General features: G+C 45.3%; 1 protein-coding gene across 1 annotated transcript; it reads right to left on the bottom strand.

Moving 5' to 3' along the window:
- Positions 1–8,484: 8,484 nt before the first annotated feature.
- LOC146700883 (olfactory receptor 8G17-like) lies at positions 8,485–9,429 on the bottom strand. Its single transcript, XM_085471440.1, has one exon. It carries the CDS (start codon positions 9,427–9,429, stop codon positions 8,485–8,487), a length of 945 nt encoding a protein of 314 aa, XP_085327566.1.
- Positions 9,430–18,993: the final 9,564 nt, after the last annotated feature.

Below are 18,993 nucleotides of genomic sequence, written 5' to 3'. Positions count from 1 at the left end.
AAAGAGACTTTTCCATTTGATTACATTTTGTATGATGGATTATGCAGAAAAAGTAGAATTGGGCTGAAAGATCTATCGCTTTATCACCTCTTCAGGTTGTAAATCGTGTTTTTAAAAAGTAACTAAGTAACTAACTAATTAATTACTTTTGAAAATAAGTAATCAGTAAGGTAACGGGATTACTTTTTTGGGGAAGTAATCAGTAATTCGTTACTGATTACTTTTTTCAAGTAACTTGACCAACACTGGTCTAGACCAAAATACTAAATTTAGCTCCACAAGGGACTGATATCCACTTACGATAACATTACACTGCCTCTGTTTTATCAAAATTTAAAACAAATTTCTTCATATGTGGCTCTCGTTTTTCTTAGAAACAAAAATCGGGTAAAAAAAAAACAGTAATTCTTTGTTTTTACATTCATTGGGTTCCAATCAGCCCAAATATCAAAGAGAAATTAAAAATGCATGCCGTGGAAGAGTTCAGGTCTTAGGAAGTTAACCCAGTTAAGAATAAGAAAACATTTCCGAGCTAACAGCAATATTTTATCACATAATTTACGCTGTGAGTAAGTTAATGTTAATTATTTTGAAGGTAAACCAAGAATAAAATATCCAGGGTCCTTTTGGATCCAAATCTTAAAGATATTACTCAGATCTTGAGATATAGAACTCCAAAATCTTTTAATTAGTTTGCATTGCCAAAAGTAATGGAAAAAGGTACAAGTTTCTTTTTGACATTTGATACAGACACATCAGGTGTAATCTTATGCAGGCATTAGGAGTTAGGCGGTGTCGAATTTTTTTATTGGGTATCTTGCAAACAGTTGCAAGTAAAAGTAGATCTAGCTATGTTTCCACTCCTCCTCCACATATTGATTATTAAGATCTCTCTCCCATTTATGAATAGCACTCAATGTGCTGCTACTATGAGTATATAGTAAAGAATAAAAGTGTCATGGTCCTGCGGCCATGACTCAGTGACTTTGTGTTTGTGTTCCTTATTGTTATTATTCTCTTTATTATTCTTGGGCTGTTTTGGGATGGTTTGTGTTTTGGGATTTTAGATACTGGGTTTTGGGTTTGTGCTCCCTCTATTGGTCCCTGGTGTTAGTGTTCCCCTGTCTCGTCAGGTTAATCAGGTCCAGCTGTGTCTCCCACCTGTGTGTGATTTCCCAGTGTCTCTCTGTGTATTTATAGTGTGTGTTTGCCTCTGTTCCTCGTCGCGTCGTCTGTGTTCATACCCGGTGAATTTCCCTGCGTGCTCTCCCTGCTGTTCTCCCTTCATGTTCAGGTTTGCCACTCCTTTGTGTAGTTTCTCCCAGTTTAGTTCGTCCTTAGTTCTGTTTGCCATCTCCACTTTATGTTCAGTATTGTCAATAAATCACCCTTCACGTCTGAAATAGTGTTGCGTTTGAGTCCTCCTTCCACTCTTCACACGGCTGCTGCCCCGAGCCGTGACAGTACGACGCGACCACAAGATGGACCCAGCAGCGCTTAATCCGTCCAGGGAGCTACGGGAGACGCTCATCGATGCCACACAGGAGCTGATCGACCTGTGGCTGGAAAGCCCGGGTGGCACGTCCCAGCGCGCTATAGAGAGGCGGCTACAGCGTCTGGTGACCGGTCTCCCATGGCTTCTGGACTCGCTCTGTTCGTGGGAGCGGGAGTTTCTCCTTTTGGACCTTGGACTTCACCCCCCGTCTGCATTTACTTTCGAGCACCCCGAGGCGGTGAGTGAGCGGGATGCATTGGCTTCCCCAGATTCCGGGACTTTGTTTTCTGGGGCTATTCAGAGCGGGATGGGAGACTGTACGGGTCGCTTACCTACCTTCGTGGTAACAGATCCTTCGCAAGTGGGCGTGTACAAACCCTCTGTGAAACCGAGAGACTGTTTCTCTGCCGCCCCTTCTGAGCCAGGACTTTATCGCCATTCTCCGGCTCAGTTCTGTGTCCAGCCACAAGCCTCCCAGTCTGTAGCTCAACCGCTAGCCTCCCCAAGGACACAATTACCTGTTCTGCCGCCGCTCCAGTTAGCCACTCAGCCACCACCACCGCTTGCATCACCGCAACCCGTAGTTCACTAGCATCCCCAGGCTTCTACCTTTCTACCTATAAAACCCGGAGAGCAGTCAAATGGTGGAAGTGGAAGCTAAATTGGCTAGTCATTCATATGTATATTAAGATAAGATAAGATAAGATAGAACTTTATTAATCCCTCGGGTGGGTTCCTCTGGGAAATTCGACTTCCAAAAAGCACAGCAACGACCGAAGTTACAGTTACAGAATTGTTATATATATATATATATATATATATACACACACACACACACACACACACACACACACACACACACACATATATAAATACAGAGACAAATATAAATAAAATATACAAAGGGGATAAATAGAATAAATAGGAATAAAAAATAAAAATACAAGTGAATTGCACATTTCAAGTATTGAGTCTATTGCACTGTTGACTATTTACAAAAAGTATTGCACAAGGTATTGTACAGTGAGGTGAAGAGGCACTACAGCTTAGTTGTTCCCCCCTCCTTTGTTCTCCTGTTTCCCCTCCCTCTCCCCTCCAGAGAGGAGTTAAACAGTTTGATGGCGTGTGGGACAAAGGAGTTTTTAAGTCTGTTAGTTCTTGTCTTGGGGAGAAGCAACCTGTCACTGAACAGACTCTTCTGATTGTTTACCTGGGAATTCTGGAGGGAGGGGAGTGGGGGTGAGTGATTGAGGGGGTGGGGGAGCTGCTAAAAGCTGTGAACTTCCCTTTTGTGTTTCATCTTGATGCATTCTCAATCATCCAGGGAAATAAATCTCCAAAAGTCACCAACTTGGAGTGTTTCAGTTTGCCATCTTAGGGAGAAATCAACACACATGGGTGTATGTCCTTTGTTGCTGAGATTTATTGATAAAAACAGTATAAAAAACCAACCATTTGTACACATATTTACAAATAATAATAAAAAGCGAGTGAGTACATTACAACATTTTCAGCAATCACTCACAATCCTGGCACTGCCATGGTATCTGTAGTCTGCATTTACCACATGTGTATCTGTAGCAGTGAACACATCGCACAGTGGCCTGATTTTTCTTGCATTTGTGTTTGACTGTCAGGTCAAACACAAATGCAAGTCCACCATAGTTGGTGACAAATGATCCCCACACACTGGAAATTGCAGCGAACTTATCAGTTGTGATTATGCTTTTATTATACCAGTGGTCTGATTGATGCCACAATGGACCAGTCACAATGATCAGTCGTCCATTGTGGCATCAATCAGACCCGTCCATTGTGGCAACCCGTCACACCCCGCTTAGCGACACTGCAAGCGATTATGCTTTTATTGTACCAGTGGTCTGATATATGGGTATATATATGATACAATCTCACTGCACTTAGCCTAATCCTTCATTGCCCTGAAGAATTCTGTGGTGTACGGACCTCCTCTCCAAGGAAAGAAAATGCAGAGAAGACTCACCACTCAGCAGGCCTTGGAAATGATCCTGAGGGAAGTCGACCCTTGTGACTCGGATGGAGAAGACCTAGAAGTTCAGCCGGATTCGGACTCAGAGCTGTCTGATCAGTCTTCCGGTTAGTTTCATTTCATGTTATTTCCTTTTTCATTTCAAACAAGTAAGTGGATGTAGTTAGTAAGTAAGATATTTCAGACATTATTCTGATACAGAGGAAGAGATACTGGAATTATAATTAGTATCTATGCATGCATTTGTGATTTTGTTTGACCTTCCCATTGCTCACAATTTGAATTTGTTCACACTGCAGATGAGGAGACTGCTTCTCCACCGAAAAAGAGAGCTTGTTTGGGGACTGAGACAGCGAAAGATGGCACAGTGTGGCGTGAAGAACATGTGGGGACCCGTCTCCCTTTCACCCCAATAGAAGCGTACGCTGCAGATGGAGAGCCAACGGCTAAGGCCAGGAGAAGTATCTCGAGTCGCCTTCAGAGCTTCCTGTGTTTCATCACTCTTGACATGCTTCGTAGCATTCAAGAATGGACTATTCAACATGCACAGCAAACGGAGCATGTTCATTGGTTCATGGACCTCCTTGAACTAATGGCATTTATCGCAATTGTCATCTTGCGGGGGGTTTACAGGGTTCCATCTGTAAATGACTGCTGGTCAGCAAACCTGGGAAACCCACAGATAATTGGAACTATGGCACGAAACCGCTTCCAAGACATCATGCAACACCTACGCTTTGATGGCAAGTCCACCCGCTGTGATCGAGCAAAGACTGACAAGTTCGCTGCAATTTCCAGTCTGTGGGGATCATTTGTCACCAACTGCATCACGTGCTACAACCCTGGTCTACATATCACCGTTGATGAACAGCTTTTCCCATCAAAGACTCGGTGCTGTTTCCTGCAGTATATTGCAAGTAAACCTGACAAGTTTGGGATCAAGTTTTGGGTGGCTTGCGACCTAAAATCCAAGTACATTTGCAATGTCTTCCCATATCTTGGCAAGGACCCCAATCGTCCCACTGGGGAGAGACTTTCTGAAAATGTAGTAATGAGGCTGATGGAACCATTCCTAGACAAGGGCAGAAATGTTACCACGGACAATTTTTTCACATCGCTTTCACTTGCGCAAAAACTTCTTAGACGGAAAACCACCATCCTCGGCACAGTCAACAGGATTCGCAGGGAAATTCCTCAATCCACTAGACAGACAGATCGCAATGAGTTCACCACTCAGGTATGTTGCAGGTCTTTTGTGGTTCTATGTTTATGTGTTTCATTGTGTGTAAAAGGGCTATGGAAATAACAATTTATCTTATTTCTTAGGTGTTTTCAACCTCTGCTGCCACGCTGACGGCGTATGCGGCCAAACGGAAGAAGACAGTCTATATTCTTAGCAGCATGCACAGCGTGGTTCAGACTGATAACACTACCAAAAGGAAGCCAAACACTGTCACCCTTTACAACAAAACAAAGTGTGGCGTGGATGTGATGGACCAGATGGTTCGGGAGTACACTGTCCGCAAAGGAACACGGCGCTGGCCAGTCGCCGTGTTTTATAACATGATTGACATGGCAGCACTGAATGCACATGTGCTGTATCAAGCATGCACCGGGACGAAGGAAAGACGGGTGGACTTCCTGGTGGCGCTTGCAACAGAGTTGGCTCGCTCTCATATAGCTGCGAAGAAGGCAAGAAAAGAACAGTTGCTTCGGGCACAACCCTCCACACCTAGCCCTAGAAAAAGAGCCACGTGTCAGGTCAAACACAAATGCAAGAAAAATCAGGCCACTGTGCGATGTGTTCACTGCTACAGATACACATGTGGTAAATGCAGACTACAGATACCATGGCAGTGCCAGGATTGTGAGTGATTGCTGAAAATGTTGTAATGTACTCACTCGCTTTTTATTATTATTTGTAAATATGTGTACAAATGGTTGGTTTTTTGTACTGTTTTTATCAATAAATCTCAGCAACAAAGGACATACACCCATGTGTGTTGATTTCTCCCTAAGATGGCAAACTGAAACACTCCAAGTTGGTGACTTTTGGAGATTTATTTCCCTGGATGATTGAGAATGCATCAAGATGAAACACAAAAGGGAAGTTCACAGCTTTTAGCAGCTCCCCCACCCCCTCAATCACACCCCCCCCCCCCCCACTCCCCTCCCTCCAGAATTCCTAGGTAACAGCCTAATATACATATGAATGACTAGCCAATTTAGCTTCCTCCAGCATTTGACTGCTCTCCGGCTTTTAAAGGTAGAAACGCAAAATGATGGCTCCGCGGGGGTAAAATGATGGCTCCGCGGGGGTTTAAGTGCATCACCACAACCCGTAGTTCAGTTAATGGCTGAGTCACAATATTCACACTGTTTTTCCACCGCTGTTTCTAAGCAGGGAGATGAACTGTTTTACAACGGACCTGTTCCTCAAAAGCTGGCAACAATAGAGACTATTGCTCACTCCGGGGCTTCCCCAGAGGCTGGGTTACTGCCCTCAGCTTACTCTGGACCCCTGGAGGCCAAAATGCCAGCTGTGAACTGCACCGGGCTGTCACTGCCTGAGCAGGGTCATTGCTCTGCGCAGCTGCAGCCCTCTGTATGTGTGCCAGAGGCCCACGTGCCTACTGGTTTTGTTTCGTGTGTGCCAGAGGCCCACGTGCCTACTGGTTTTGTTTCGTGTGTGCCAGAGGCCCACGTGCCTACTGGTTTTTTTCGTGCGTGCCAGAGGCCCACGTGCCTACTGGTTCTTTTTCATGCGTGCCGGAGGCCCGCGTGCCTCCTAGTTTTGTTTCATGTGTGCCAAAGGCCCACGTGCCTCCTAGTTTTGTTTCATGTGTGCCAGAGGCCCACGTGCCTCCTAGTTTTGTTTCATGTGTGCCAGAGGCCCACGTGCCTCCTAGTTTTGTTTTGTGTGTGCCGGGGGCCCCGGTGCCCGCTGGTTCTGCGGCTGTTTTTGCTGGGGGGCCCGAGGAGCCCGTCCAGCCTCCTGTTTCGCCTGCTGGGGGGCCCGAGGAGCCCGTCCAGCCTCCTGCTTCGCTAGCTGGGGGGCCCGAGGAGCCCGTCCGGCCTCATGCCACACCGGCTGCCACGTCGGCTGGGGGGCCCGAGGAGCCCGTCCGGCCTCCTGTGGCTGCTTCTCCACCTGTGGCTGCTTCTCCACCTGTGGCTGCTTCTCCACCTGTGTTTTGCCAGGTTTTTCAGGTTTGCCACTCCTTTGTGTAGTTTCTCCCAGTTTAGTTCGTCCTTAGTTCTGTTTGCCATCTCCACTTTATGTTCAGTATTGTCAATAAATCACCCTTCACGTCTGAAATAGTGCTGCGTTTGAGTCCTCCTTCCACTCTTCACATGGCTGCTGCCCCGAGCTGTGACAAAAAGGCAGAAATAAAATGAGTTCTGTCTTTTTGTTCAATAAGAAAAGTCTCCAAATCTTCATATATAGCTGTTTCTGCAGATTGTGAAATTTCAGAATCAACAAAATGACAAACATGGAGGAAGCCCAAAAAATTTTTCTCTAGGAATATTAAAATTTGAATCCAGTTGCTGAAAGTTCATCAGTGCGTTGTTTAAATACAAATCGCCCTTAGCCTGTTGTTATGCCACATATCAAACAGACTGCGAGACATTCCTAGAACAAAGTCTTTGTTTCTCAATAAAGGAGTCAAAAAAATCTCTGCCCAACCTTTTGTGCATTTCCCTCCAAAACCTTATTGTATTATAAATAACTGGGTTATTGTTAATCTCTGTTTGTAATTTCTTTTTGTCACAGACAACTAGGCCCCAAAGTGAAGAAGGTGAAGCAGACCAAGAGTAAAAAAAAAAACACTGAACTTTATACCCTTTGTGTTCTGAACATGCACGAAAGGTCTGACAGATGGCAGGGTCATTGTATTTTAGCATAAAAATCATACTCTTTAAAAACATTTTCCTTTTAGTTAACATGAGAGAATGAGTAACTATTGATGTACTTTATGCAGTAACTTTATGAATTTAAAGAAAACAATCTTAATGGGGTTTTTTTTTACCTCACAAATGAAATGCATTTGGAAATCAACAACTCAAATTTTACTGTACAAGAATCTCACTTAAGATTATCACAATGACATGCCTAATGCCAAATTGCCTTATTATAATGGATTGGTTTTATATAGCACTTTTCAGGGCACCCAAAGCGCTTTACAATTCGACTAATTTCCACTATTCATTCACTCTCGCATTCACACACTTATTATTATTCTTTCAGTTTAGGTTCAGTTTCTTACATATACAATACTGAACCAAAATGGTGATATGTGCTGATTTTGTGAACTGTTCCAAATTCACTGTTCCAGTCTGATTTGCCAACATATGCACAGTAGTAAGAACAAAAATTGGCTAGTGTGCATGTGTCATAAATGTGAGGGATTTGGAGTATTGTTTTAATTCAGCTGTATTTTAAACGGCCTGTTTAAGTTCATATAAACATCTCAATCAGATTTAAGTCCAGAGATTGTCTTTTTTGGTTTTAAATGAAAGCTACGGTATAAGTAAGAATACTAAAAATTACTTCCATGCAAAGGTATTCTCTTGGCCATTACTCTGATTCATTACATCGGTATAACCGGGTGTTATTGCTGGTTTCATACCATTATGTTCTTCTTAAATACTAATTATGTATTTAGCTCCAATAAAACTGCACAGTCCTTGTGTCTGTGTTTAACAAAGGCTTACCAGCAGATAGCGAACATTTGCTTTTGTCTTTAACGTCATCTAATGTAAATTAAACTTCATGAATGAGACAAAACCACAGATTGGCTTAAGCTTTTATTTTACACAAACATACACACATTTTGAAATGCTGACTAAAGTTTTATACATTCGTTTCTTACAGCAGTAAAAACATTAACTTCCATCTAATTATGATTAAAATAGCTGTCAGAGATGATCTCCCTTTAGATGTTGAATTTCTATAAAAACAAACAGAAACACATTCTGTTTATGATGCCAAAACCTTCTTGGATACACAAAACTTCAAAAGGGCTTTTTGTAGGTCTTTGGACTGCACACCATAAATAATGGGGTTCAGACTGCCTGGAACCATATAACACAGAATAGCAGAGATTTTTCTGTACTCTGAGTACTGAGGGAAGCGATGCAGAGTAATAAGTGCCATTCCACTAAGTGTCAAAATCAGATAAACAACCAGATGAGTGCTGCAGGTCTTCAACGCTTTACTGTTCAAAGACTTGTTCTTACTGGTCAGACAAACCACTGCAATGCTTGTATAGGAAAGAACTATTGCCCCTATAGAGCCCACATAAAGAGCCACAGTGAAAGTGATACCATAGATGTTGTTAATGACCACACTTTCACAGGAAAGTTTAAACAATGAGGCATTGTCACAGTAGGGGTGTGTGATCAAAGTTCTGCATCGACTCAGTCGTGTGGTCAGACCTAGAAGAATCCCGACCAAAACAAAGGCCACTCCCCAGGCACAAACTGTCAGCTTGATCATCATTTTGTTGGTCATTATGGAAACATAGTGAAAAGGATTACAAATGGCCACATATCTGTCATAGGCCATAATCATGAGAACAGTGTGACTTGTGGTTCCAACCAAGTGCGCAATGTAGGCCTGAACAACACATTGATAATAACTAATGAGGCGCTCAGATGGAGGTCTCATAAGGTCTATAAGCAAACGGGGCACCACGTTAGAGTTTACAAGAATATCATTCAATGGCAAGTTGCAAAAAAGGAGATACATGGGCTGGTGAAGATTCTTGTTCATGACAATCAAAATAGTAATGCCCACATTTATAATCATTATAAACAGGTAGGAGAAAAACAAGAAAAGAAAGGCGGGGTAGAGAGAATCCTTTGAAGTGTTAAAGCCCTCTAACTGGAGGATGTAGCTGTTGTAGGTGTAGTTCTCCATCATCCTGAAAGAACGTTATTTTACACTTACAGATCTTATGAGATTGTAAGTCCATATGATCTTATCAGAAACAATAAAAGTTACAGGAGGAACTTTATAGTAGTGAAAACAATGAGGCTGAGTTATAGAAAAGCTGATGTAAAGCTGTTGGTAGACTAATACATCAACGCACAGCTTGTTTGCCACTGTTCTCCGCTGTCTTATAGGCACAGACTCCCAGAGGGTGTCCACATTGCCTCAGATTTTGAATGATGTAATTGCAATGATAATAAGATCAAAGGTGCTTTGTTCATGAAAACTCAAGGCAATTCCTTTGTTATCAGGGCCCTTACCAAATAATCCTCCAAGAGAAAGCACACAACACCCACAAATGACCAAATTAGTAGGAACAAGCATTTTACCATTTCAATTCATTCAGGTATCTTTTATTTTGACAAGGAATTTCTTTCCATCTTTTCCTTATAATACACGCAGATAGTAGGGCTGCAACGATACACAAAATTCACGGTTCGGTTCGATTCTTTGGTGTCACGGTTCAATATTTTTTCGATACAAAAAAATGTTCATGCCTTTTTAATTTGTCATTTATTAAAATTATAAATATATATTTTAACTCAAAAGTACAGTTTTTAAATTTAATGTTGCTGAAACAACAAAGTAACAAAATAATAAATCTATCTGATGGAGGAATCACTCATCTTTGGAAAAGAGAGTTTATTACAGAGAAATGGCTCTTTCCCAAATAAAAGCTATACTATACGCTTCTTCTGGGCTATATTCTCAGCAGCATATTAAACATATCAGGTCCCCATAAGGAGAATCATGTGCTAACGGCTGTCTAAATGACTCGGGTAAAGTTTGTAGCATGCGTGCTTGTTGTTTTTGTCTGCTTCCACTTGTCTTTGCACTAGGATGCTGTCGGAGTAAATGTGCAGTCATATTCGTTGTGTTCCCACTAGTGCTGTCAGCGTTAATCTCGTTGAAATGACGTTAACGCCACAACACAGCAAATCTCCGTTAACGAGCTACCACGGATCGCCCCGTGCATGGGGCTGGACGGCCAACACGTTAACGAGCTAACTGCGCTAACACACTAGTTCCCACCCATGTAATTGAGCATTGCGTGGCACATCCGACATACTGTTTTACTTTTGTCCATGACGCGCTTACCTTCAGGGTCATACGTCACATGAAAACCAAAATAGTTCCAAACGCCAGAATGAGGTTGGGGGAGGTTCAATTTGCCATGTTGCAACGAGAGCTTAACTTCTGTCTCGCTAGCTTGCCCTGCGCTCAGTGAATCTGCGTTCGACTACTCCGCCTAGGCTGCACTGTCGAGCGCAGATCCACTGAGCGCTCAACACAGTGCACACTTTTGTCAAATCACATGCCAAAAATTTGGGGGTTATACTTGACAGCAATTTCACCTTTGAAAAACAAATTAGCTCAGTTGTACAGCGGTCTTTCTTCAAACTGAGGCTTTTATCTAAGGTGAGATCATTTTTATCTTTTAAAAACTTTGAACGAGCGATTCATGCTTTTATTATATCCCAGCTGGACTATTGTAACTCCTTATATGCTGGAGACAGCCAGACCTGCCTGGCAAGGCTGCAGTTGGTCCAGAATTCTGCAGCTCGTCTTCTGACACGTACTAAAAGATGTGAACACATTTCCCCGGTACTTGCCTCCCTTTATTGGCTCCCTGTCCGCTTAAGAATTAATTTTAAAATTTTATTGTTGACTTACAAAGCCCTGAATGGACAGGCTCCCGGGTATTTGTCTGACCTCTTGCAGACTTATACCCCCCTTAGATCTCTTAGATCAAGTGATCTTTTGCTTTTAGCTGTACCAAGGTCGAGGCTGGTTCATAGAGGTGATCGAGCATTTGCAGTCGTAGCGCCTAAGCTGTGGAATAATTTACCCCTACACATCAGACAGGCTCATACTGTCAATCTTTTTAAATCTTATCTTAAAATGCATTTTTATTTACTGGCTTTTAATACAGCATGAGAGTTATTTGTTAATTCATATTTGGTGTTTGCCTTTAATACTCTAAGTTGTTTTTATTATGTATGTTGTATTCTTGTACAGCACTTTGGTCAACGCTCCTGTTGTAATTAAATGTGCTATATAAATAATTAAACTATTAAACTATTAAACACAGACAGCATCATTAGAAGGAAAGTTGATAAAATAAATTAAAAATTTTGTATTGTTCAATACATATGCGTACTGAACCGAAAGCACTGTATCGAATGGTTCAATATCGATACGAGTATTGTTGCACCCCTAGCATATAGAGTGCAAAAAGCAGTGCTTCAGAAGCAGTTTCAGCAGTGTTGCATTACTCCCTTTTATTTTAGCAATCTGGTACTGACAGAAATGTAATGACTTTAATTCATATTAATAGAATTGGAGAAGTAAATTTGTAATAGTGACAACGGATCGAGTTGGCAAAGATCTCATTTATTAAGCCAGGTTTGTCACGGTGGTGGACGGACTCAGGCACAGACTGAGGTAGCATGGTTCAACAACACTTTATTAATCACTCCAGTGCGCTATGTACACGTGAAGGGGGGGTGGAGAGAAACACCAGGGTCCCGGGGATCAATAGGCCGGGGAAACACACTTCTTCACACTTGCTCCGCTCCTTGTCTAAACACTCCTCACACGAGCAACCCACTCACACTCACGGGGTCAAAACGGGCGGGTCCAAATAAACCTATAAACATAGACGAGGGTAAGTCGGCGGCAAGCACGGGAACAACTGATTCACAATGAAGCCAGGCAATAGTGATGAGGGTTACTCAATATTCGAGCAACGAATAGCTCAGAGTCCCAGCCTTAAGAAGAGCCAGGGATCAACTGCAATTCATTCGAGATCAGCTGCAGGTGCGTGGGCCAAGGGCAGGAGCCCAATCAGAGCTCCACCCAGGCAGACAGGTAGGAGAGAGAGAGGGAGAGAGAGAAAAACAACAAAAACTTGTGGCCACACTGGGCTGGCCGGGGAGGCACAGGGACCATGACAGTACCCTTCCCCCCCCCCCCCCCCCCCTCCCCCTCAACGGGAGCCTCCCGGTGACCCACCAGGTTTACCCGGGTGCAGGCAGTGGAAGTCCCGGAGCAGACCTCTATCCACGCTAGCCGACCGGGGCACCCAGGAACGTTCCTCTAGCCCGTAGCCCTCCCAGTCAACCAGGTACTGAAATCCCCGGCGCCGGGAGTCCATGACGCACGAGACGGTGTAAACCAGCTGGCCATCCACGAGCCGGGGGGGCGGCGGGGCCTCGAACGAGGGCATACCGGGGTGGAGACCACTGGCTTGACCTGAGAGACATGGAATACATCATGAACATGCATATTGCGTGGCAGTGCCAATCGGACGGATGCAGGGTTGATTATAGCACTGATTTCAAATGGGCCGATGAAGTTGGGGGAGAGTTTTTTCGATTCGGCACGTAAGGGCACGAATCAAGTGGAGAGCCATACCTTCTGCCCCACCACATATTCAGGGGCGGCTGTCCTCCGGTGGCAATCCGCGAGCACTTTATTGCGTTCCTTCATCCGGAGTAAAGCCGCCTGAGTGGCCCGCCAGGCCCTGCGACACATGCGGAGGTGATGTCGGACAGATGGAACAGTATGCTCACCTTCAACCATGGGAAACAGAGGTGGTTGGTATCCCAGAGACGCATTGAAGGGTGACACGCCGGTAGCAGAGGATGTGTGACTGTTGTGAGCATACTCCATCCATGGCGGAAGGATGGAAGCCAGAGGAGAGGCTGACCTTGGCTCCTATGGCAGAGCAGAACTCCTTCCACACCCGTGACGTGAACTGAGGGCCCCGTCCGAGACAATGTCCTCAGGGATGCCATGGAGCCGAAAAACATGTGTGGTGAGGAGTCGAGCAGTCTCCAAGGCTGTAGGGAGCTTAGGAAGCGCAATGAAATGGGCAGCTTTGGAGAAACGGTCAACAATGGTCAATATTGTAGTGTTACCTGCAGATGGTGGCAGACCAGTGACGAAATCCAGAGAGATGTGGGACCAGGGTCGGCTGGGTGTGGAGAGTGGCTGCAGACGTCCAGACGGGTGTTGATTGGAGTGCTTATTTTGAGCACAAGTGGTGCAGGCGGTTACGTACTCCCGTGAGTCTTTAATGAGGGCGGGCCACCAGAAATACCTGCGCAGGAATGCAGTGGTGCGGTTAACTCCTGGATGGCAGGAAAAATGGGCTGTGTGAGCCCACTGGAGCATTTGGGACCGGACAGCCGCCGGAACGAAGAGTTGATCAGGGGGGCCCGTGCCAGGATCAGGGTCGGTTTCTTGTGCCTCCCGGACGAGCTCTTCGATCTCCCACGTAACGGCTCCAATAATACAGGAAGCAGGCAGAACAGATCCAGGGTCAGACTTCTCTCCGACTGGAGCGAATTGCCAGGAAAGAGCGTCTGGTTTAACGTTTCGGGAGCCTGGCCTGTAAGTGATGGTGAAATTAAACCGGGTGAAAAACAAAGCCCACCAGGCCTGCCATGTGTTGAGCCATTTCGCCGAGCGGATGTATTCAGTCCATACAATAAACGGCTGTGCAGCCCCCTCCAGCCAGTGTCTCCACTGCTCCAGAGCCAGCTTCACGGCCAGAAGTTCGCGGTCTCCGATGTCATAATTCTTCTCGGCTAGGGAAAGACGACGGGAGAAAAAGGCACAGGGGTGGAGCTTACCTTCGAACTGTTGAGAGAGCACGGCCCCTACTCCAGTCTCTGATGCATCCACCTCCATGATGAACTGCAGGGAGAGGTCTGGCTGGCGAAGGATTGGGGCGGTGGCGAACTGTTCCTTGAGGCAAGAGAAGACTTCCTGAGCCAGCCGGTCCCATTGGAATGGCACCTTGGGTGACGTTAACCTAGTGAGAGGTAGAGCAACTTTACTAAAATCCCTGATGAAACGTCTGTAGAAGTTAGCAAACCCCAGAAGGCGCTGAAGCTGCCGGCGATCGGGTGGTTTGGGCCAGTCCAACACTGCCTGAACGTTTGCCGGGTCAGGTTTCAAATCCCCTCTGGTGATGATGTAGCACTGATGATATGCCACTGAATCCATGTGGAAGTCGCATTTCTCTCCTTTAACAAAGAGCCTATTTTCCAGTAGGCGCTGCAGGATCTGCCTTACATGGACCTCATGTTCCGCTTTAGATTTGGAGAAGACGAGAATCTCTTCTAAGTAGACAAAAGCACATCGGTCAGGCCGAACGGCATCACAAGGTACTCGAAATGGCCCAGGTGAGTATTGAAGGCCGTTTTCCACTCATCCCCTTCACGGATTCTCACCAGATGGTAGGCGTTGCGCAAGTCCAACTTACTGAAGATCGTGGCGCCCTGGTTACAATCAGGTTACAATCTCTGCACACTGTCAGTTTAAAAAACATTAATATGTCACTTCAAACTGTTCAAATAACCCTGAAAATTGTCTTTAATATAATGGCAAAACCTTCTTTAACTTAACATTTGATATATCTCTTTGGATTGCATACCATAAATGATGGGATTGAGGCTTCCAGGGATGATGTGATACAGGACAGCAACAATTTTTCTGCTCCCTTAGTACTCAGGAAAGCGATGCAGAGTGATTATGGACATACCACTGAACAAAAAAATCAGATATACAACCAGGTGAGTGCTGCAGGTCTTCAAGGCTTTATTGTTCAAGGACTTGTTCTTAGTGGTTAGACACACCACAGTAATCTTAGTATAGGTAAGAACCATGCTACCAATAGAACCTGTGAACAAAAGCACAGTGAAAATGAGGCCATAGACATTGTTAATGAACACATCCTCACAGGACAGGTTAAACAGTGCAGCATTGTCACAATAGGGGCTTTTGATCAGAGTTCTGCATCGGCCCAGTCTCAAGGTCAGACCGAGCAGAATCCCAACCAAAACAAAGGCCACCCCCCAGGCAGAAACTGTCAGCTTCATCAACATCTTATTTGTCATTACTGCAGCATAACGCAGAGGATTACAGATCGCTACATATCTGTCAAAGGCCATTATCATAAGCACTGTGTGAGCTGTGGTACTAAACATATGTGTGGTGAAAGCTTGGACCACACATTCATAATAACTGATGAGGCGCTCAGACGGAGGCCTCAACATGTCTACAAGCAAACGAGGGATCGTGATAGAGTTTCCAAATAAATCATTAATGGACAGATTACAAAAAAGGATATACATGGGCTGGTGAAGACTCTTGTCAACAAAAACCAAAACAGCAATGCCCACATTTGCAACAATTAGAAACAAGTAGGAGAAAAAAGAAAAAGAAACACAGCATATGTGGCTTCCTGTGGGACATTTAAACCCTCCAGCTGTATTGTGAAGATGTTGTTTTTATTTTGCATGGACCTGAAAGAACAAGACAATTTCAAAGGCATTTCAAAAGCAATCCAGTCACCATCTAAAATCACATTTTGGGTTGTCTAGACCAAAATACTAATTTTAGCTCCACAAGGGACTGATATCCACTTACGAGAACATTACACTGCCTCTGTTTTATCAAAATTTAAAACGAATTTCTTCATATGTGGCTCTCATTTTTCTTAGAAACTAAAATCGGGTAAAAAAACAAAACAGTAATTCTTTGTTTTTACATTCATTGGGTTCCAATCAGCCCAAATATCAAAGAGAAATTAAAAATGCATGCCGTGGAAGAGTTCAGGTCTTAGGAAGTTAACCCAGTTAAGAATAAGAAAACATTTCTGAGCTAACAACAATATTTTATCACATAATTTACGCTGTGAGTAAGTTAATGTTAATTCTTTTGAAGGTAAACCAAGAATAAAATATCCAGGGTCCTTTTGGATCCAATTCTTAAAGATATTACTCAGATCTTGAGATATAGAACTCCAAAATCTTTTAATTAGTTTGCATTGCCAAAAGTAATGGGAAAAGGTACAAGTTTCTTTTTGACATTTAATGGCGCCGGTGAGGTCGGCTGCCGTCACGACTGCTCCGACCACTTTTTCTTTGTCTTTGCTTTTTAAGTTAGTTTTCAGCGTTTCTAAATCGGCAAAATCATCACCATTGGGTACATTAGGTATGACAGTGACACTCTTGTTTCTATTGGTATACAATGTACTCACAATTCGAAGTTTTTAACTCCGGATCCGAGCTGGCCGAGTGAGATCTCGAGGGAGAACAAAGGGAAGCGGCGGCGGCCTAGAGGGAAGCGAGCCGGCGTCAGGAACAGGCTGAGAGCTCGTGCACACCGCACACCTCTGCCTAGCATCCTGCTCGCCAACGTCCAGTCACTGGAGAACAAGCTTGACGACCTCAGGGCCAGGATAAAGTTCCAGAGAGACATTCGGGACTGCAATCTCCTCTGCTTCACCGAGACATGGCTGAACCCAGCGGTGCCGGACCACGCCATCCAGCCGGCCGAGTTCTTCTCGGTTCACCGCATGGACAGGACACGGGACTCGGGGAAGTCAAGGGGAGGCGGCGTGTGTTTAATGGTGAACAACAACTGGTGCAACAGTGCGAACGTTGTTCCTCTCACACGCTCCTGCACACCAAATCTGGAACTACTGTCCATCATGTGTCGTCCTTTTTATCTACCTCGGGAATTTACATCGGTCATTGTAAGTGCCGTTTATATTCCACCACAAGCGGACACGGTCACCGCCTTATGCGAGCTGCATGAGGCACTCACACAGCACCAGACACAACACCGGGACGCTGCGCTTATTGTGACGGGGGACTTTAATAGCGCCAACCTCAAACGCGCAGCGCCGAACTTTTATCAACACATCACCTGCCCCACCAGGGGTGAAAGGACACTGGACCACTGCTACACTACGGTCAAGGACGGCTACAAGGCACAATCCCGCCCCCCGTTTGGCAAATCTGATCACGCCGCCATCTTCCTCATGCCAAAATACAAACAAAGGCTGAAACAGGAAGTTCCGGTTCAGAGGAAGGTCGCGCGCTGGACGGATCAATCGGTGGCTGCGTTACAGGACGCACTCGATGACGCAGACTGGGGCATGTTCAGAAACAGCTCCGATGATGATGTCAATGTGTTTACGGAAGCGGTTGTGGGATTCATCGGGAAACTAGCGGATGATACCGTGGAGACAAAAACTATCACAACGTTTCCCAACCAGAAGCCGTGGGTGGATAAAACCATCCACGACGCTCTGAGATCCCGCACCGCTGCCTACAACACGGGACTCATGACGGGGGACATGGACCCGTACAAAGCCGCGTCATATAACGTGCGGAGGGCGGTGAAAGAGGCGAAGCAGCGCTACGGGAGGAAACTAGAGTCACAACTCCAACAGAGTGACTCTAGGAGCCTGTGGCGGGGACTAAGGACAATAACGGACTATAAAGCACCAACAACCGGTATGACGAACGCGGCCGTGACTCTGGCAGACGAGCTGAACACTTTCTATGCTCGCTTCGAGGCTGCAGCTAAGGTCTCCAACAATGCTAGTGTTAGCGGCGCTAACGGCTGCAGACAGGAAGATACTGCCAGCACCGGAAACGTGCTCGTCATCTCCGAGCATGAAGTAAGGAGAGCCTTCAAGAGAGTGAACACCAGGAAAGCAGCAGGACCAGACGGCATCCCAGGTCGTATCCTAAGAGACTGCGCATACCAGCTAGCTCCTGTGTTCACTGAGATATTCAACATCTCTTTATCTCAGTCGGTGATCCCCACATGCTTCAAAGAGTCCATCATTGTTCCTGTCCCGAAGAAACCCCACCCTGCTTCTCTCAATGACTATCGCCCTGTAGCCCTCACCTCAGTAGTGATGAAGTGCTTTGAACGCCTGGTCAGAGACTTCATCATTTCTTCACTACCAGACACACTGGACCCACTACAGTTCGCTTACCATCCAAATCGTTCCACAGACGATGCCATCTCTCATCTCCTCCACACATCACTCACTCACTTGGACACTAGAAGGGGGAATTATGTTAAAATGCTCTTCATAGACTACAGCTCTGCATTTAACACCATAATTCCCTCCACACTCACCACCAAGCTGGAGCATCTGGGACTCAGCTCATCTATGTGTCAGTGGATCTCCAACTTCCTAACTGGCAGACCACAGGCAGTAAGGATGGGCGGACATGTCTCAGCCTCCACCACTCTCAGCACTGGAGCCCCCCAGGGGTGTGTTCTGAGCCCCCTGCTGTACTCTTTGTACACATATGACTGTGTGGCCACTACCAGCTCCACCACCATCATCAAGTTTGCTGACGACACCGTCGTGGTGGGCCTGATCTCTGATAACAACGAGACGGCCTACCTGAAGGAGATTAGGAATCTGGAGAACTGGTGCCAGAGGAACAACCTCCTTCTAAACGTCAGTAAGACAAAGGAGCTGATAGTGGACTTCAGCACTAAGCAGGAGAGGAACTACCAGACCCCCGTCATCAACGAGTGCCCAGTGGAGAGAGTGGACAGCTTCAAATACCTCGGAGTTCACATCACGCAGGACCTGTCATGGTCCTGTCACATCAACACTGTGGTGAAAAAGGCCTGACAGCGTCTCTACCACCTCAGACGCTTGAG

Source organism: Copadichromis virginalis, linkage group LG10 (assembly GCF_057382275.1).
Source record: "Copadichromis virginalis isolate Kocher_CV1m ecotype Utaka linkage group LG10, C_Virginalis_male_GT1.1, whole genome shotgun sequence".
Lineage (NCBI taxonomy): Eukaryota > Metazoa > Chordata > Actinopteri > Cichliformes > Cichlidae > Copadichromis > Copadichromis virginalis.
Note: the sequence above shows the minus strand (reverse complement) of the source record. Positions and strands in the feature narration are given on the sequence as shown.